At 36.6% G+C, this 16319-nt stretch overlaps 2 protein-coding genes across 3 annotated transcripts; both read right to left on the minus strand.

The window, feature by feature from the left end:
* Positions 1-409: 409 nt before the first annotated feature.
* On the minus strand, positions 410-5695 carry LOC117298043 (calcyphosin-like). Its single transcript, XM_033781272.1, has 5 exons — positions 5612-5695; positions 3972-4069; positions 3170-3347; positions 2673-2885; positions 410-1919 (listed from the first exon to the last, which is right to left on the minus strand). Exons 2-5 carry the CDS (start codon positions 4031-4033, stop codon positions 1818-1820), a joined length of 555 nt encoding a protein of 184 aa, XP_033637163.1. The 5' UTR covers positions 4034-4069; positions 5612-5695; the 3' UTR covers positions 410-1817.
* A 1054-nt stretch (positions 5696-6749) lies between these two features.
* On the minus strand, positions 6750-15168 carry LOC117297634 (calcyphosin-like protein). 2 transcript variants are annotated; one of them, XM_033780771.1, is made up of 6 exons: positions 15090-15168; positions 13048-13371; positions 12370-12547; positions 10861-11073; positions 9829-9926; positions 6750-9411 (listed from the first exon to the last, which is right to left on the minus strand). In XM_033780771.1, the coding sequence occupies exons 2-6, from the start codon at positions 13182-13184 to the stop codon at positions 9408-9410; spliced, it is 630 nt and encodes a 209-aa protein (XP_033636662.1). In that variant the 5' UTR covers positions 13185-13371; positions 15090-15168; the 3' UTR covers positions 6750-9407. The 2 variants fall into 2 exon arrangements, with proteins under 2 accessions (XP_033636662.1, XP_033636663.1); XM_033780772.1 differs by lacking the exon at positions 6750-9411 and having other exon boundaries at positions 9825-9926.
* Between the last annotated feature and the right edge of the window lie 1151 nt (positions 15169-16319).

Consider the following 16319-nt stretch of genomic DNA (forward strand, 5'->3'; position numbering starts at 1 on the left):
AAGAAAGCTTATGCAATCGAAAAGCAACAATTATTTCCTAACCCGTGAAATGCGCTTACACTAAGTGTTGTTTGCGGTATAAATCAGAATTGTTAAAGCAATTTTATGTTTCGAGTAAGACTAAGCAACAGCGTTTATTAGACAACACAATGAGCACAAACCAAACTAACAATAAACGCATATTGAGGTTGTTATTTGCTATAAAATGTTTATTCTCCTGAATACTTTTAGAGAATAAAATGTGTATCAAGAAAGAACATTACATCGCTACAATTTACAATTAACTTTGTCTTCCTGTTTCCAATGTTTGACATTAAATTGACATGTATACTGATCGATTGATATTAGTGTTTTCACACATTTTTGGACAAACTACCCAACCATTTATGTTTTTCTGTGGTCAGGTCTAAAACTGATTTATTCTTCTTTTCTGACGTCAGTCTTGGTTTAAAACTGTCAGTAATACAATAATGGTTCTATTAAATATTGGTCGCAGTATCAGTAAGGCCGGGTTTAAACTCGCTATAAACATTATTGACTCAGCAAAATTAGTCCTTGAAAACCTGTGACATTAGATAAGTTTTGAGAAGAGATTTGAATTTTGCGGTACAAAGACAGGATCTAAGATTAAGTTGGAGAGAGTTCCAGATGCGCCACAGGAGTGCTTATACCAATCAAAATGGAAAGCTGTGGTTGGTCTATAATGCACATGACACATCGGGTGTAGGGCAACAACTCCAATATTATGAAATATAACTGATGCAAATAAACATATCTACTTAATTATATGAACTTGACAAAATCCAATTGAAATAATATACACTTTTATAACAACTATACACTACACGAACAAACAAATTCTATTTGGTGTTTCGTGCATGAAAGCGAAAGTGTTTCTTATTGAGCACAAATCAAAATTCTAAACAAGACGTTGTTAGCTATAAAATGTTTATTCTCCCGAATATTTCAGAGCCCTCGACATTTGAAGGTGTATGAAGAAAGACCATTTTTATGTTTATACCATTCAAAGTTTTTCTTTCTGTTGTCAAGAAATTGTTTTACAATATTCTGATCAATTGATTATACGGTGATTTTGAAAACATTTTGTTAGACAAACAATACACAACCAATGTTGATTTTCTTTGGCAAGGTCTAAAGTATTTATTGGCTTAGTCAGTCTTTGTAAAATAGAATTCAGTTACATTATTGGGGCTGAAATTGGGCGCTTTTCAAAAGGGCGGGTTTTTTAAGCTTTTAAAAGTACAAATCTGTATAAAACTAGTTGATTAATAAACTTTCGCAGTGCTAGACTTAAGTTCGTATAGCTTCGATTTATAATGCATCGACTACTTTTTGTCTGTAGTTGTTTTATCATGGAGATTTTCAGTTGTTCGACTGTAAAGCCTTTACCAATGGTTTATTATGAAGCCTTTTCCCTATGGATCCTTTTCCAGAAATTTCATAGAGCCTTTTCCTTAAATGTATCATGGAGCCTTTTCCCAGTTCTATCATGGAGCCTTTTCCCAGTTCTATCATGGAGCCTTTTCCCAGTTCTATCATGTAGCCTTTTCCCTGGTTTTATCATGGATCCCTTTCACTCAATTTATCATGGAGCCTTTCTAATGGTTTTTATCATGGAGCCTTTCTAATGGTTTTTATCTTGGAGCCCTTTCCATGGTTTTATCTTGGAGCATTTCCCATGGTTTTATCGTGGAGCCTTTTCCCTAGTTTTATATTTGAGCCTTTCCCTGGTTTTATCATGAGCCTTTTTTGTACATGGATTCTTTTTTCGTGGTCCAGTTGAGCTTTCTCGTGCTTTAGACTCCCCAGTATGATTTCATCATTTCCTCGAAGTCTGCATCTTCAGGAAAAGCTTGGCCGATGCTTGCGTAGTAGCTCATGAACTCCGCAAGTGTCACCTGTAACACGAGGGGAAAGATTTACACTTAAGTGAATACATAGAGGACCATGTCAAAATTCCTTCCTATCACAACCATTGTAAGGTTTAGAGTATTTAAGTTCAAGTTACACTTGACCTAATTTGCATAAAGCTGTACTCTTAAAACGTACGTTTTCATTGTTAAGCCTGGTACATACTTCCTGCGAATGACGTCACAAATGTTTTGCAGAAGTTGAGCACATCTCAACTCTTCCGAATTATTTTTTGCGAATTTGTGACGTCGAAATTCGTATCGCATTCGCATATGAAGTATGAACCAGGCTTTGGAGGGACTATGATGCATGATGGTTTCGAAGCAGATAAAACGAAACTATGACCAAGATGCGGTGGGCATCACCCTCCACAATTATAAAATAATGAGAGGCCGATCACATAACAACCACCATGCAGGTAGGCAAACCGAGTGCAATTTTTAAATTGTATTATCACATCGCAAAAACAATTTAGACATACCGATTGCAAGATTTAAAATTTGTCTTTTCCTGTAGGGGTACCGGGGAATTTCTACCACCGGAGGTTCTGCCCCCCCCCCCCCCATTGGAAAATTGACATGGTCTCGAGGAGGAGGATTCAAAAGAGGGAGGATTCAAAAGAGGGCGCATTCAGCATAAGTTTGTACATAGTTCGCCCTTCCTCCATGGTTCGCCGTATGGGGAAAGGGTGGGGGGGGGGTGATGAGGCACAGAAAATTCGTGCCACACCAGGATCTCACCTTCCCGTCTCTGGTAGCTTGGTCGGGCTCAAAGGTATTTAAAAACTCTTCGAAAAGTTGCTCCTCCGTCTTCTTCCCGCTCTTAAAGGCCGGGTTCCAGGAGACGTTGAACACACCCTTCAAGTCGACTGGGGTGATGAAACCATCGCCGCTCTTGTCGGCTTTCTTAAAGACGGCCTCGATCAAATTCTTCCTGTACTCGGACATGGGTGGCTGGAGAAGGAAGAAAAAAGAAAAGAGAACAAGCATTACGACCAGCGGAGATATAGTTTAACTTTGATCAACACACGTAATAGTGATGTTGTGGTGTGGTCGTTCCTTGTACGGGAAGCCTATTTGTTTGCACCGCAATGAAGGGTTTTATACTGTAAACTGCCAATTCCTGGCTTGAAATAATCCTCCAATGAATGAGTTGTGTATAACTACGTTATAATAAAATCAAAAAGCAATCCAGTATACCATTGTGCAAAATAAAACAAACATCAAGTCATTTATACCCTTGCAGCTTCCAAAAACTCGTCTATGTTGAGACTTCCTGATCCGTCTTTGTCCAATGTCTTCATTACAGCATTGATTTCTTCGAAACTCATGTCAATCCCCATATCACGGATGCCTTTTGTGAACTCCTCAAGGGACAGCGAGCCGCTACGGTCGTCATCCATGATTCGAAATTTCCTAAAATGTTTTACAGAGAAAAAACAAAGATACCAAAGATGATATTGTATGCAATTCAAAAGTGTTGTTTGAAACTTTAAATACGCCGGACACCTTTGGTAATTGTCACAGACCAGTCTCTCACTAAAACAAACCTGTGAAAATTTGAACTCAATTGGTCGTCGAAGTTGAGAGATAATAATGTCACGTGAAGTTGTGTGCTTTCAGATGCTTGATTTTGGGACCGCAAAATCTTATTCTGAGGTCTCGAAATCAATTTTTTTCGAGGAAAATTACTTCTTTCTCGAAAACAAGCAAGTACAACTCGTTACCAAGTAAGGTTTTATGCTAACAATTATTTTGAGTAGTTACCAATAGTGTCCAGTGCCTTCAACGCTAGGTGGCAGCAGAGATAGTTCTGATCTAGACTGGTCCCGCGTCATTATCCACATGACAGTTAATGGTTTATGTAAACACACGTACGGATTTTATTGCTTACTTCATGAAAGCACGTGGCTTTTTGAAATATCAATTGACATTATGATTTCATGCAAACAGCGTACAAGTTAATTAACCAATAATTGACCGGAGGGCCGACGACCATTTCATGTGTCGATTCTCGATAATATTTTGCAATGGACTCACCTGCCAAGCCGTCTGAGGTTGGTCACATTCTTCTCAACGAGCTGTGCTCTGAGCTTCTCCATTGTGCCTGTGATGGTAATGCTTAGTCGTTTGCTACACTGCAAATAATTATTATGAAAGAAGCAATTGTTTGTTTTGTTATTACTGAGCGAACCATGGAGGGCGCTAGTGGCAAGCATGTTACAGACTTTCCACGGTGTGCATTCAATAATTACGGGGTGGGGGGGGGGGGGGGCGATTAACAGAAATTTGATACAAGATTTAAAGTTACATGGTCCGATTTTCGTCGAAAGAATTTTGTTTAAAATTTCAATTTTTCTCTGAGCGAATTTTGACAGATGGTGCAATTTTCAAATCAGAACCTCGACAATAATCCATTGTTTCTTTTCGTGTAATTTCCTAAATTAAAGCTTACTGAAAAAAGACCAGTTGGGTTCAAATTTTCACAGGTTTGTTATTTTGTAAATAATATGTTGAGATACCAAGTGAGAAAAATGGTATTTGACAACTACCAAAGGTGTCCAGTGTCTTTAAATAAATAAGATGCCATCGATTGAAGATTTTCTAGTTTTAATTTAATTAGGCAATGGAACCACAAGCAAGGAAATGATTCATGTGCTTTCCGCACTCTGCACTCTGAAGTTTGTAAGTATGACGTAGTTCCTAAAGCCAAGCCCACATGCCGCTGATCACTACCAACGTGAAGACATTGAGAAAGGTTTTCAAATAGTTACTCTGAAAGGAAAACATAGTTGGTCGTGCCTTTCCAAATAGATCTATAGAGAATGAGGTCTTCGGTCTCCAGCTAATATCAGTGACATACGAACGTTCGTTGACAACTGAGAAATGGTTTGTAAATCTAAAAGTACGACATCAGGCTGGGCTGTGCGATGGACCGAGTCGCCAGTACCACGTATTACAAATCTCCAAGGACAGCCGGAAACTGATTAAAAGTTTTACAATTGAAAGTTCTATAAAAAGAGCATCGTTCGGTTCACTGAGCATAGTGAACGATATTTGCCCGTCGTGAATGATTTCCTTTATACAAATAATGTTTTTACTATTTATTCAAATTCTGTTGATGGAATGCAAAAAATCGTGATGTTACTGGTTGTCAAAATGTAATAAGCCCATTATTGATTTCAGATAAAAATTTTAAAGGATGGTTAGTTAAATAAACAGATGAAGTGGTGACAGGATACTGCCTTCCGTGCATCGTCTCGTCCCATAGAGAGTCGGGGAAAATAGCTGTATCAACTACCCTATTCTTTGTCAAAAACCTTTTCCAAAAGAACAACATTTGTTATCTTAATTATCGGAATAATGTTTTCATTTGGTCATAAAGAGTTGATAAAGAGTCGAATAAAGCTAGACTTATGTCAAGTGGAAAATGCCTGCATCAGATAATTATCAAAGTTGGACTCTGGAATTGATTCAAAGACAGCACAACATACCAGACAAATTGGTTTATCGGTTGTAATGGATACCATGATGACTCGATCCGAGAGGGTTGCTTATAGGACTACGACTGGCATACCAACAACTCTTTTATATTGTCTCATTTACAGATTATGAAAAACAACAAACTTGTCGACAATTTGTTGTCAATCACAGAGGAAACTAGTTAAAATTGTACTTACGAAAGTTCAGTCCGCCAATGTTTCCGATTACTAGCTGGAGTGCTTGAGGCCAATAGATGCACGGTGTGTTTATCAACCTACTACATGTATATGTATCAAACCCTTGATAATTCTACATGTCATGGGCAACGCCTTAATATTATTATTCATGAATATTTATCGATCTGATTGGAAGGGCGGAGTTGTTAAAATCATACGCCGCGATTGGTTGGAACATTGGCGAATTAATCCCAATCAACCACGTGACATAAAAAGGTCAAGAGGAAACTGAATAAAGTGTCCCTCAAAATTTGACAAAAGGCCGACCTGTCATACTTGCCTGAACGCGATGTTTAGAAAAACAAATCGAATCTAGAGGTAATATGCCACAAGAGAAACTGACTGGGAAGTGAACGGTCTCCATCATCAAAGACTAATGACATGCAGGTTATGGACGCAAGGCAGTTTGTGCCAAATAGTTGATAATACATCGTCATTTGGAATAAAAGAGACACATGGTCCACTTTCTAAATTCCAGGAATTGTATTTCAATAGTAACGAATAATTTATTCGCTATTCAAGTTGCGGATACTCTGCATATAATTAATGAAGCGACATTCCAGCAAATTGAGGCAACAAGATGATAATACAGGACCGATTGAAGAAAGTGGACAGATGAGGAAAGGGGTTTGCTATCAAACAAACAAGTATGGGGGAGAATGGCAAAGAAAGGGTGGGGGTGGGGGGGGGGGGGGCTACTGTCACCCATCTTTAACTGGACAGCGGGTTGGACACATCCATGGAGGGCAACAACCTGCTATTATCAATTATATCCTTTATATTATGCACATAAATACATTATGAACTTTCCAAGATCCAATTGACAAAAAAAACCCACAACTTTATCATTAACAACACATGGGACATGGACAAATATTTCTATTTTAAAAATTGTTATTGTCATTTATCAGTACATCTTTTATTAATAATATTATTAATAATGAATTACTTTGTTTGCCTTGATCGAATAATGTGAAACAAACTTTGTACATGTATAGAGTCCCAGCATTGTAATTTGTGGCTTTAAGTCTTAAAAAGTATTTCAGTGTATTTGATGAATCACTATACACCTTTACTTTGAAAACTGAATATCTTGTATTGTTAACATCAATGTTATACAAGCTAAAAGCCAATACAATATTTTATCCAGTTACACATTACTCGCTGGCTAATTTATTTTAGGCGAAGCAGCTTTTGAAGTCGGATTTTGTTTGCGCTACATTTGATTAGAATCCAATTGTCTTTTCTCTTCATTCTAATTAATTTCAGTTTATTTCATATCATTTTGAGAGACCCTGTATCATTAAAAAAAACACCAAATGAACAAACAGTTATACGATCAAGGAAAAAACACATCACCTATCAAAACATAAAAACCCCATTCACATTTACCAATAAAACATCAGCGACAGCAGCAATCACAACTAAGCAGAAGACCTGGGGTAGATTTCAGAAAGAGCCAAGACTGATCTTACTGCAAGACACTCTAAACTGCTAAGCAAAGTGTGATGTCATCATACAACTCACTATAATAATGATTACCACTCGGCTTAAGATGAATCCTAGTGCTTTGTGAAATTGAGCCCAGGACAACTTACAAAAAATTACGAACTGATTACTAACCTTGCTAAGCAAAATTGAACAGGAAACCAGTCTCAAACACTTATATACGCCACAGGTTAATTTGGCTGGTAACCTGTAATGCAGAGCATTAGTTTCTTAGTAAGTCTGCAAGCTTAACAGCAATATAAAATTAACCCCAGCTGTTTTTAATTACAACAATACACAGCCCATTAACTACAGTAAGGTAAGTCATCCATGATGCTACACTTCTATAGCAACTGTTACTATGGTGATATCACTGTAAACATGACCTTCATCATCAGAGATGACTCAACGCAAGGTGGCAGTGCATTTATTTTAGGAATAAAGCTGGAGATATATTAAAACGCTGGTTAAAAAAACAACAACATTAAAACAGTCAGTTTAAAAGTCCTAAGATCGAATACAATAACATTAACTTGTCTTATGTTTTGTTCAAAAACAAGCTTGTAAAAACTAAAACAATATCTTGTGGAAAGTCGATTTAAAAACATTGAAATGTGTAAGTAATCACTTTCATTTTAATTCAAACACTTTACACTGATTTCCTTTGAGCCACTCACATCCTTGCAAGACACAGACAGAATAACCATTCTAAATTGAACCATAATTCACCCAAGCTATAAAATATTGAAACGGATAAAAACATCTAGAATTACAAACAGTGATCTAAAAATAAATAGCTGTTTTTAACCCAATATAAACAAAATAATGGAATTTGATAAGGAAATGTCTTTGAGCATGGGAAATCATAGTTGTTGAGAATCTGGTCTGGACTTCAGCTACCGTTTTATGTTTTGAGTCAACCTTTTATTCTGAAGTTTAATCTTTAATTATTTTTTTATTCTGGACAGAAACATTTGAAACAGTATAAGCTTACCATCAAATGAATCTAGAATGTCAAATTTGACTCAAATTTGTGAATGCAAAACTTACTTTTAAAATTGAAAAAAAATACTGATAATTTAGACCTTTATTTGGGATAATCACAAAAAGGACGGGTTGGTAAAACAGGAATACATAGTCACATTATTTTCAGGGTTGACAAATCTCTTTCGATACTTTTTTTAAAGATTATTTACACTTCTATGAATTTGTACAACAAAAATGTAACATGATTTCATTTTCAGACCCCTTGAAAGAAAAAAAGATAAAAATGACAATTTAAGTACGCTACAATGTGACCATACTATTCACAATGTCGCCCTCTAGAGGCTCCTGTACATACGCAGGGTTGACAAGTATGAGACATTAGGGGGCAGTAGTTATCTCTACAGAGCTGCGTTATGAGAGTTAGCGCTATTAGAAAATGCACAATTTGGGTCCAAAACACAAGTACAAAGGGTGCCAGACAAATGTGGCCACTCTCACAATACACAGCTCTGTTGGTCATTGTGACAAATCAGATTGACTGAGTAAGTCTACTGCCAGCGAAAGTCAAAACAAGTCTCCTATTACAATGACAAAATGACAATTTACAATGATATCTTAAGTACATGGAATATTTACAATTACACAACACATGATCAAGTTACAATAAATCTTTTCTTAAAACTTGATTTTTACTTCATGCTTAAGCGAATGCAAAGAGCATTCCCACGCACAAGTAAGAAGTTTGCATTGTTCCCACAATTTGCATGAAGTAAGAGTCAGGTTTTACTATTAATTTAAAAATGAAGACGTTATTTCTCTTCATTTTATCAATTGAAAAAAAAATTTAGCCGAAAAAAAATTGAAGAGGTAAAATGAGATCCAGAAGAATACATTTCAATTATTTCATTTTTATTTACTATACACTAATTTTTTAACATTTGACGTGAGGGGGTTGTGATTTGTATCCAAAACTAAATTCAAAACATATGAATACTTGAAAGACTGATTAAAATAGACTTTTAAATAAAAACAAAGCATATCAAAATAATCCATCGAGACTTATAAGAAGTGATTCATTCAGGAGCATCTCTTTTCTTATTTTTCTGAATTCCTTTCTTAATATTTGGTCACTGTGGCTTACCAGTCATTGGCACTTATGGTGGAATGTCTCCAACAGTCTTCAGACGCTTGTCATTCAAATGATTCTTTTTACATCAGGAATTTCCAAGACAGACGATGACTTGATCAAGGTTCAACTATTCTTCAAGAATCTTTATTTCTATCACCTGCAATAGTAAGATAAATGTTATAAGAAAGGGTATCTGAACTTTTGCAACTTGCAGTCAGAAAATATTAAGCTGCACTTTCTTTATCTTCAGAGTGATTCACCATCTCCTCATCTCAACTTGATTTTAATAACTGCTATTAAAGCCACAGCTGTTATTGTCCATGGGAAATCTGTCCCACATTAGAGGAAATTATTGTGGCTGGAAGGGGGATGATGAGAAGAAGTTTGAACACAGTTTACAGTATGGGGGGGGGAGGAGGGAGGACACACAGAATTTCCAGCCATACCAGCAAAGAACACCTAAACGACTCTGAATTTGGGTTGAGACCAAATGGATCAGGGGTGAACAATCTTGAGAAGCGACTTGGCAGACCATTAATGCTTATTGTTATTGAAACAATGGTAAGTTACTTACAATTTATATGCATTCTGCATCATTAATAAGAAGTAGGCGTCTTTATCTATGGATGCACTCACACCGCAATAATAATTCTGGAACTCTTCTTTTGTTATCTGAAGCAAAAAATAAAATAAAAATAGAAGTCAAATAATGCATGTTTTACCCTTAAACCAATGTGTGCTAATCACAGTCCTGTCAGTGCTTTTCACAGTGTGTGGGGAGAGAAGCATTTATAGGCTAATAGGGTGAAATTCAAACACAATACCCCGCAGTGTACAACAGATGTCTAATTGCAAATAATAATAACAATAAAAGTATTCATTTTTTTAACAACTATATCACAGATATCACACAGCGCTGTACAATTACAAACAATAAAAAATACAGAAAATTGTTACAAAAGAAAACGACAATATTAAACATACAAATCAACAATTATGTTATGAAAAGTAATTTTTAAAAAGGTTAGTTTTTAGATAAGATTCAACAGTTTAAAATGTATCGGCTGATTGAATTGCTGCTGGCGGCCTGATCCACAATGAGTGGCATATATAGAGGATGAATATCACCATAATATTTAGTTTTGGCTACTGGCTGGTTTAAATATACCACATCGAAGATGTGCGAAGAGTACCAATAATTCACTAAGATAACCTGGGACTTTTCTCATAAGAATCTTGTAAACAAAGCCACAAAGCAACATTTACCACCCTATATAAAAAGAAAAAAGAAAAGGGTAGCACTTAAAGACTAGAGACCGGTTCACACTTCTTGAGAATGTGAACCTATAAAAAGTTTGATGTCCCAAATTTGCATTGAATAATTGTCATCAGTTGAAATGTGCTGAGCTCCTACGAAACATTCCCTGCAAAAACAGCTCTGTGACGTCAAAATTTGTACCGCATCCACAGGAAGTGTAACGTAAACTACTGCTTGAGCTTTCATAGCAACAACTACTTCAATCAGGTGCTATCATTATCTTCCTTGTTTTTTATCTATCAGAAAACACTTGTATTTTTTGGTTATTTTTGTCAGGCTACTACTTACCTGACCATCCGCTTCTGCCGAATTTGGCTCAAAACTGTCCAGGAATGTCCTGAAGAGTTGATCTTCTGTCTTCTGCCCGTTGAGAAACTCTGGATGCTTCTTGACATTGTAGACTCCCTTTAAGTCTTCTATTGTGATGACACCATCTCCTGTCTTGTCCAGTTTACGGAACGCTCTTGAAATAACGTCCTTTCTTGCTTTGGACATGGGTGGCTGTCAACAGTCAAATTAATAATTGCAAACTTTCTTTAAATTGTACCTCGCTTTTATTATATTAGTCATTATTTTGTGTACAGCGGTAAAAAACATGATGCTGTTTTAAATCTAACATTAATAATAGTAATAATAATATTATACATTTATTTAATATAGGTACACCTTAGGTAAAACAAAACCAATTAATCCTTGAGAACAATTTATTGAGTTATCTCAACCCCATCCCAAATTACTATGAAAGCACCATCAATCTAAAGGCAGTGGACACTATCGGTAATTACTCAAAATATTTATTAGCATAAAACCTTTCTTGGTAACGAGTAAGGGGGAGAGGATGATAGTATAAAACATTGTGAGAAACGGCTCCCTCTGAAGTGACGTAGTTTTCGAGAAAGAAGTAATTTTCCACGAATTTGATTTAAAAACCTCGGAATTAGATGAGGTCTCGAAATCAAGCATCTGAAAGCATTACGTCCACTATACACAAGCGTTTGAGACACGTACATTATTTGGGTGAATTCGCCGCTATTATTCATCACTGCGTTCTGAAAGTAAAAGTGTTTTTTCTTTTCTCTTACAATTATTTGGATATTTTTCTAAATTGTTATACCCACTTAATAGTTCATTTGTTGTTTGCATGTATTGTAGGATTTAATAAAATTATATTGGGCGGCTTGTTTAGGGTGTTTTATTGAGTATTATCGTAGCGTCGTAGTCACGGCTCGAAATCGTATTTGCTCTGCCCAAATCGTGTATGTTGGTACATGTATCTCTGTCATAGTTATCTCACAACTTCGACGAACAATGGAGCTGATATTTTCACAGGTTAGTTATTTTATGCATATGTTGAGATACAACAATTACCAATAATGTCCAGTGTCTTTAAACACTGTGACTGTCAACTGACTTGAGAAAATAGAGTACATACTACATGTATAGCTTCTAAGAGTGGACTCAATTGATTTTGATATTAATGGCTCATGAAGATTATATGCCCGGTCAAAGGCTAAGGTTCTTTAACTGTCTCAGCTCCCTGGGGAGCATCCATGTACAGTCTGTGATGTCATGTAGTGCACTAAGAAAATCAATCCAAAAGAACCACCTTGGCACTCACGTCATCCCAAGTTCTTGCTCAAGGACATTTTGTGTTATGATTGGGTTATTTGTGTTATGATTGGGGTTCAGCTACAGAACTGTGCTCTCCACCACTCACCCATGACACCGTTATCTTTAATAAAGATTAAATGAAAAAAAAAGACAGAAATAAGATCCAAACCATTTATTGGTTCTTACCCTCAAGGATATAAGGAACTCATCAAAGTCAATAGTTCCACCTCCGTCTCTGTCAAAGGAACTAAACATTTCTTGAAGTTCCTTCATATCAAGGTCTAAACCATAATCTGAGATGCCTTTCTTGAATTCCTTGAAGTCCAATGTTCGACTACCATCATCATCCATTATTCGGAAGACGCTGGAAGAGGAAAAACAAAACACGGTATAACATTTTTCCCACTGCAGGATATGGACCCTTCATTCAGTCATGTATCAAGATTAGCTTGGCGCCAAAAGAAAAAGGCAAAATCATCTGGGCCTGATGTGATATGTTGCAAAAATACTTGGGACTTGTTTCATAATCAAAACTAATTGACACATGACTACACGGAGAGTGAATTTTTCCACAGAGTTGACACAGCTAGTCACTTAATGCAAGTCAAGTCACAAGGCAAAACTGGAAGTTTCATAGAGAGTCTAAAGTCAAACAAAAAGATAGCGATTCTAGTCTGACTTAGCAATTCACATGACTCAAGTCAACAACTCCAACCATGCAACACTAGTCAGTAGCTCAATCAGGAAAAAAGGTAGCGATTCTAGTCTGACTTAACAATTCACATGACTCAAGTCAACAACTCCAACCATGCAACACTAGTCAGTAGCTGAATCAGGAAAAAAGGAAAATGAATAAAATCTTACCGTCCGATTCCTTTGATACCAGCCGAGCCTCTGGCCAAACACTGCAATCTCAACTTCTCGATTGGATCTTTCGTGGAATTCAATTTCTTCTTGGCACTTATTGCCATCTCTCGGTCGTGCCTTGCTGTGCCTGCCATCCTATAACTAGCTCCCAATCTGACTGCCGATATTCAGTAGTGACTCTACAGATCACTCAATATCTTGTCAATGATGAGTCGGCCCTTGGGACAAGTTCCTCCAGTGATGGGTAAAATACACCCTGTATTTTTTCAAGAAGTGAATCCTTGGATGACTTTTCATCAATTTGTTCGCAATCACCTTGGTCTACAAAAGCAAATGAAGATAAACCGTTTTCAGAATAATTAGCTTCAAGATCATGTCAGATACAATTAGGATTATTTTCACAAAAGTTTGGTAAACTGCATGGTTAATTTATTTTAATACATTTACCATAGGCCAGAATAAAACAAAATTATCAGTTTAGAATAATTTCTACTTTGTTCAAAACAAAAACCCTTTTAAGAGCTCATCTAATTGTAAATTAACTATCTTTCTAACAAACAAGTAAGGGACAAATATTGACAGAGAATTAGTGGAAATCGAACTTAGCAAGTTTGCCAGCAGCCAGGACTGACTTGACTGAAATAAGCAATACCCATGTACATCAACGAGTTTCATAACTGACTCTAAGCTATGATATGCCAATGTGATGAAAGCTATGAACACAAACATTTTCTGCAAAATTCTTTTTAAAATATTTTTAACAATTCCCCCAGATAAATAACCACATGTTACCGAAATCAATAACCACAAGCTGATAATAACTATAATCAATATCATGGGCTGCTAAAAAAATTGCAAAGTTAAATATAACAATAGTATGAAATCGACAGACCTTCAGACAGATTTAAAAACCCCAATGAGATTTTATATCAACAAAAAGATAAATGCATTGGATAGTTTACTAGTGATGGTAAAATCATCCATGTTTTGCTTATTTTTTTTTAAGGGAGAATTGGTTGGCTAATACAGGGGGGGGGGGAATACACTAGAGTAGACCCAGTAACTGGGACGCTGTACTCCTTTTTGTTGAAATTTTGACATTCTCAATCGTACTAGTACGACAGAGAATGTCAAAATTTCGAAAAAAGGAGTACAGTGCCCCAGTTACTGGGTCTAGGAACACAAGCAAAGCCCACCCCCTTTTTTGTTTTACAATACAACAAAATGGAGCAAAGCAGCTGCAGCTGCATTCCTCCAACAAGCCAGCTGGTGGAAAAGTTTCCGTATGGCGCCACCACTTTTTCATTCGATATGAAATAAATACAGTATCTAATTAACCTCAATGAGATATCCCTTTTTGTAAAAATGAGTGAATAAAAGTGGTGGCGCCATACGGAAAGTTATCTCAGCTGGTACTGGCCGGCTCTGCTTAGCCCACCTTGTTGAGCTGTTAATGGCTCCGCTTTTAACATCGGTCTCATCACTGTCACCATTACATCCGAGACCGATGTTAAAAGCGGAGCCATTAACAGCTCAACAAGGTGGGCTAGGCTCTGCTATGTCTTGATAGAGGACAAAACCAAAATAGTTCTAGGAGTACTGGCTGGCATGATGGCGAATCTGCCAACAGCAGTATGGCACTCCTGATCCTGCCACCAACTGAAATTATTATTTTTGGCATAAAATTGACATTTATACACAATTTAGTTTGGCTTTTTATCGAAATAATTTCCACCTTTATTTGTCCACAACCAGCGTGAGTCAATCAGCCCATTCTACCTCCATGATTCAATTTACAACAACTTCTTCAAAATCAAATCCTTCAACCACTGTGTCCAAAATGCCAATACTCTGGTTCAACACGCGCAGCGTCCACGACGACCACACAAAACAGTTATATTTCTCGAAAATTGTCATAAGGTGAAACCACACTACAAAACTCTGTTCAAACTTAGGAGCAAGAAATTATTGTACTCATTCGTAGTATTTACGTTCTCAAAAAAACACAGATTCAACAAAATTGTAAATATTGAGCTTACCTCAGTAGAAATGTCGACTTTTCTCACGCAGTTTGTGCACGACTGAATGGCATTCCTGAAAACATGCAGCGGCTACCTGGTGACGTCACAGTGTTTTGAAGCTATGGAAATATAAACCGCCCTCTTGGGTTTAGTCTTGTCCGTGCGCGAATTGCATATGCTTTCGTATAAAAAGCGGATGAACCAGACTTTTCTGACGCGAGATAATTAATTGGTTTTAAACAGGTTGCAGTATTTTCAATAATTTGTTGGGTACTTGGCTTTCTTATCGAATGACTTGGAAACACTGCAGTTAAAACTTTCTGACTGTTTGTAAAAAAGTGTGATGAATAATTTAACCCCCCTTTTTTTAATCACAAAACAACATAAAAAGTACAGATCCCTTCAAAAGGCAAATCTTTTAAATCTCAAACTACACAGATAGACCTCTACTGACTACATCTTTGCATATCTTATAATCTGAGCACCATTGTCATATCCAGTATTATTTTCGTCAAACTAAGTTCATTAATCTGTAGCCTGTGTATGTACCTGTGCATTGATGCAACAAGTGAATGATTGGATTTATGTGCTATCGTATAATAGGAAATTCCACATTATGATTAATTCTAAACCCGAACCATTCCTCCAATACACTGAAACTCTTCTGAAAAAAGGGTTCCTTTTGAACCCCCCTGCATCATTTACCTCAATGAGGTCCCGCACATCTCTCATCAGTGACCACTATGACCAATCTAAACAGCTGTTGTGTATGGGGCCTAGTCTTTTTCTGATTAGAAAAAATGTGGTTCTAAACCCCTGTGGGTTCAAGTTAAAAATATCCAACCTCAGACCAGAGCAGTTATTTGGGTTTTGCTGTTCCAATCTGATTACCTTTTCCATAGTTGGGGTTTACTTCCTGAATCTGAAAACGGTATATTCTTCAACATTCTCTCCGACACAGGCAAACCTAGGTCACAGGGCAAGGGACTTTCAGGGTTCATTGGTTTTATTACCAAAAATATATAATAATAAGAAACCAGACACGGGACTTGTTCAGATTTCTACACTTTTTACTTTATTGACCCGAATTTCCAAGAGATAATAAACAATAGATCATCCTATATAACAATATTTCACAGTTTTTTACTACAGAATGCAACAATTGCCGCAAAAAAAAATATACAAAGAGTTTATGAATTGACAACATGTTGATAGTGTTACCATGGCGATCCATGGTTTGACCCACAA

The sequence above is a fragment of the Asterias rubens genome, chromosome 12, assembly GCF_902459465.1.
Source record: "Asterias rubens chromosome 12, eAstRub1.3, whole genome shotgun sequence".
Classification (NCBI taxonomy): Eukaryota; Metazoa; Echinodermata; class Asteroidea; order Forcipulatida; family Asteriidae; genus Asterias; species Asterias rubens.

Excerpts from the sequence above, each read along its gene's own strand:
- LOC117298043 (XM_033781272.1), bottom strand. The coding sequence starts at position 4,033 with ATGGAGAAGCTCAGAGCACAGCTCGTTGAGAAGAATGTGACCAACCTC. Across the intron at positions 2,886-3,169 it reads AGTTTTTGGAAGCTGCAAGG|CCACCCATGTCCGAGTACAG; the intron begins GTATAAATGACT and ends TTCCTTCTCCAG. Across the intron at positions 1,920-2,672 it reads AAGCTACCAGAGACGGGAAG|GTGACACTTGCGGAGTTCAT; the intron begins GTGAGATCCTGG and ends CTCGTGTTACAG.
- LOC117297634 (XM_033780771.1), bottom strand. The coding sequence starts at position 13,184 with ATGGCAGGCACAGCAAGGCACGACCGAGAGATGGCAATAAGTGCCAAG. Across the intron at positions 11,074-12,369 it reads AGTTCCTTATATCCTTGAGG|CCACCCATGTCCAAAGCAAG; the intron begins GTAAGAACCAAT and ends GACTGTTGACAG. Across the intron at positions 9,927-10,860 it reads CGGCAGAAGCGGATGGTCAG|ATAACAAAAGAAGAGTTCCA; the intron begins GTAAGTAGTAGC and ends TTTTTGCTTCAG.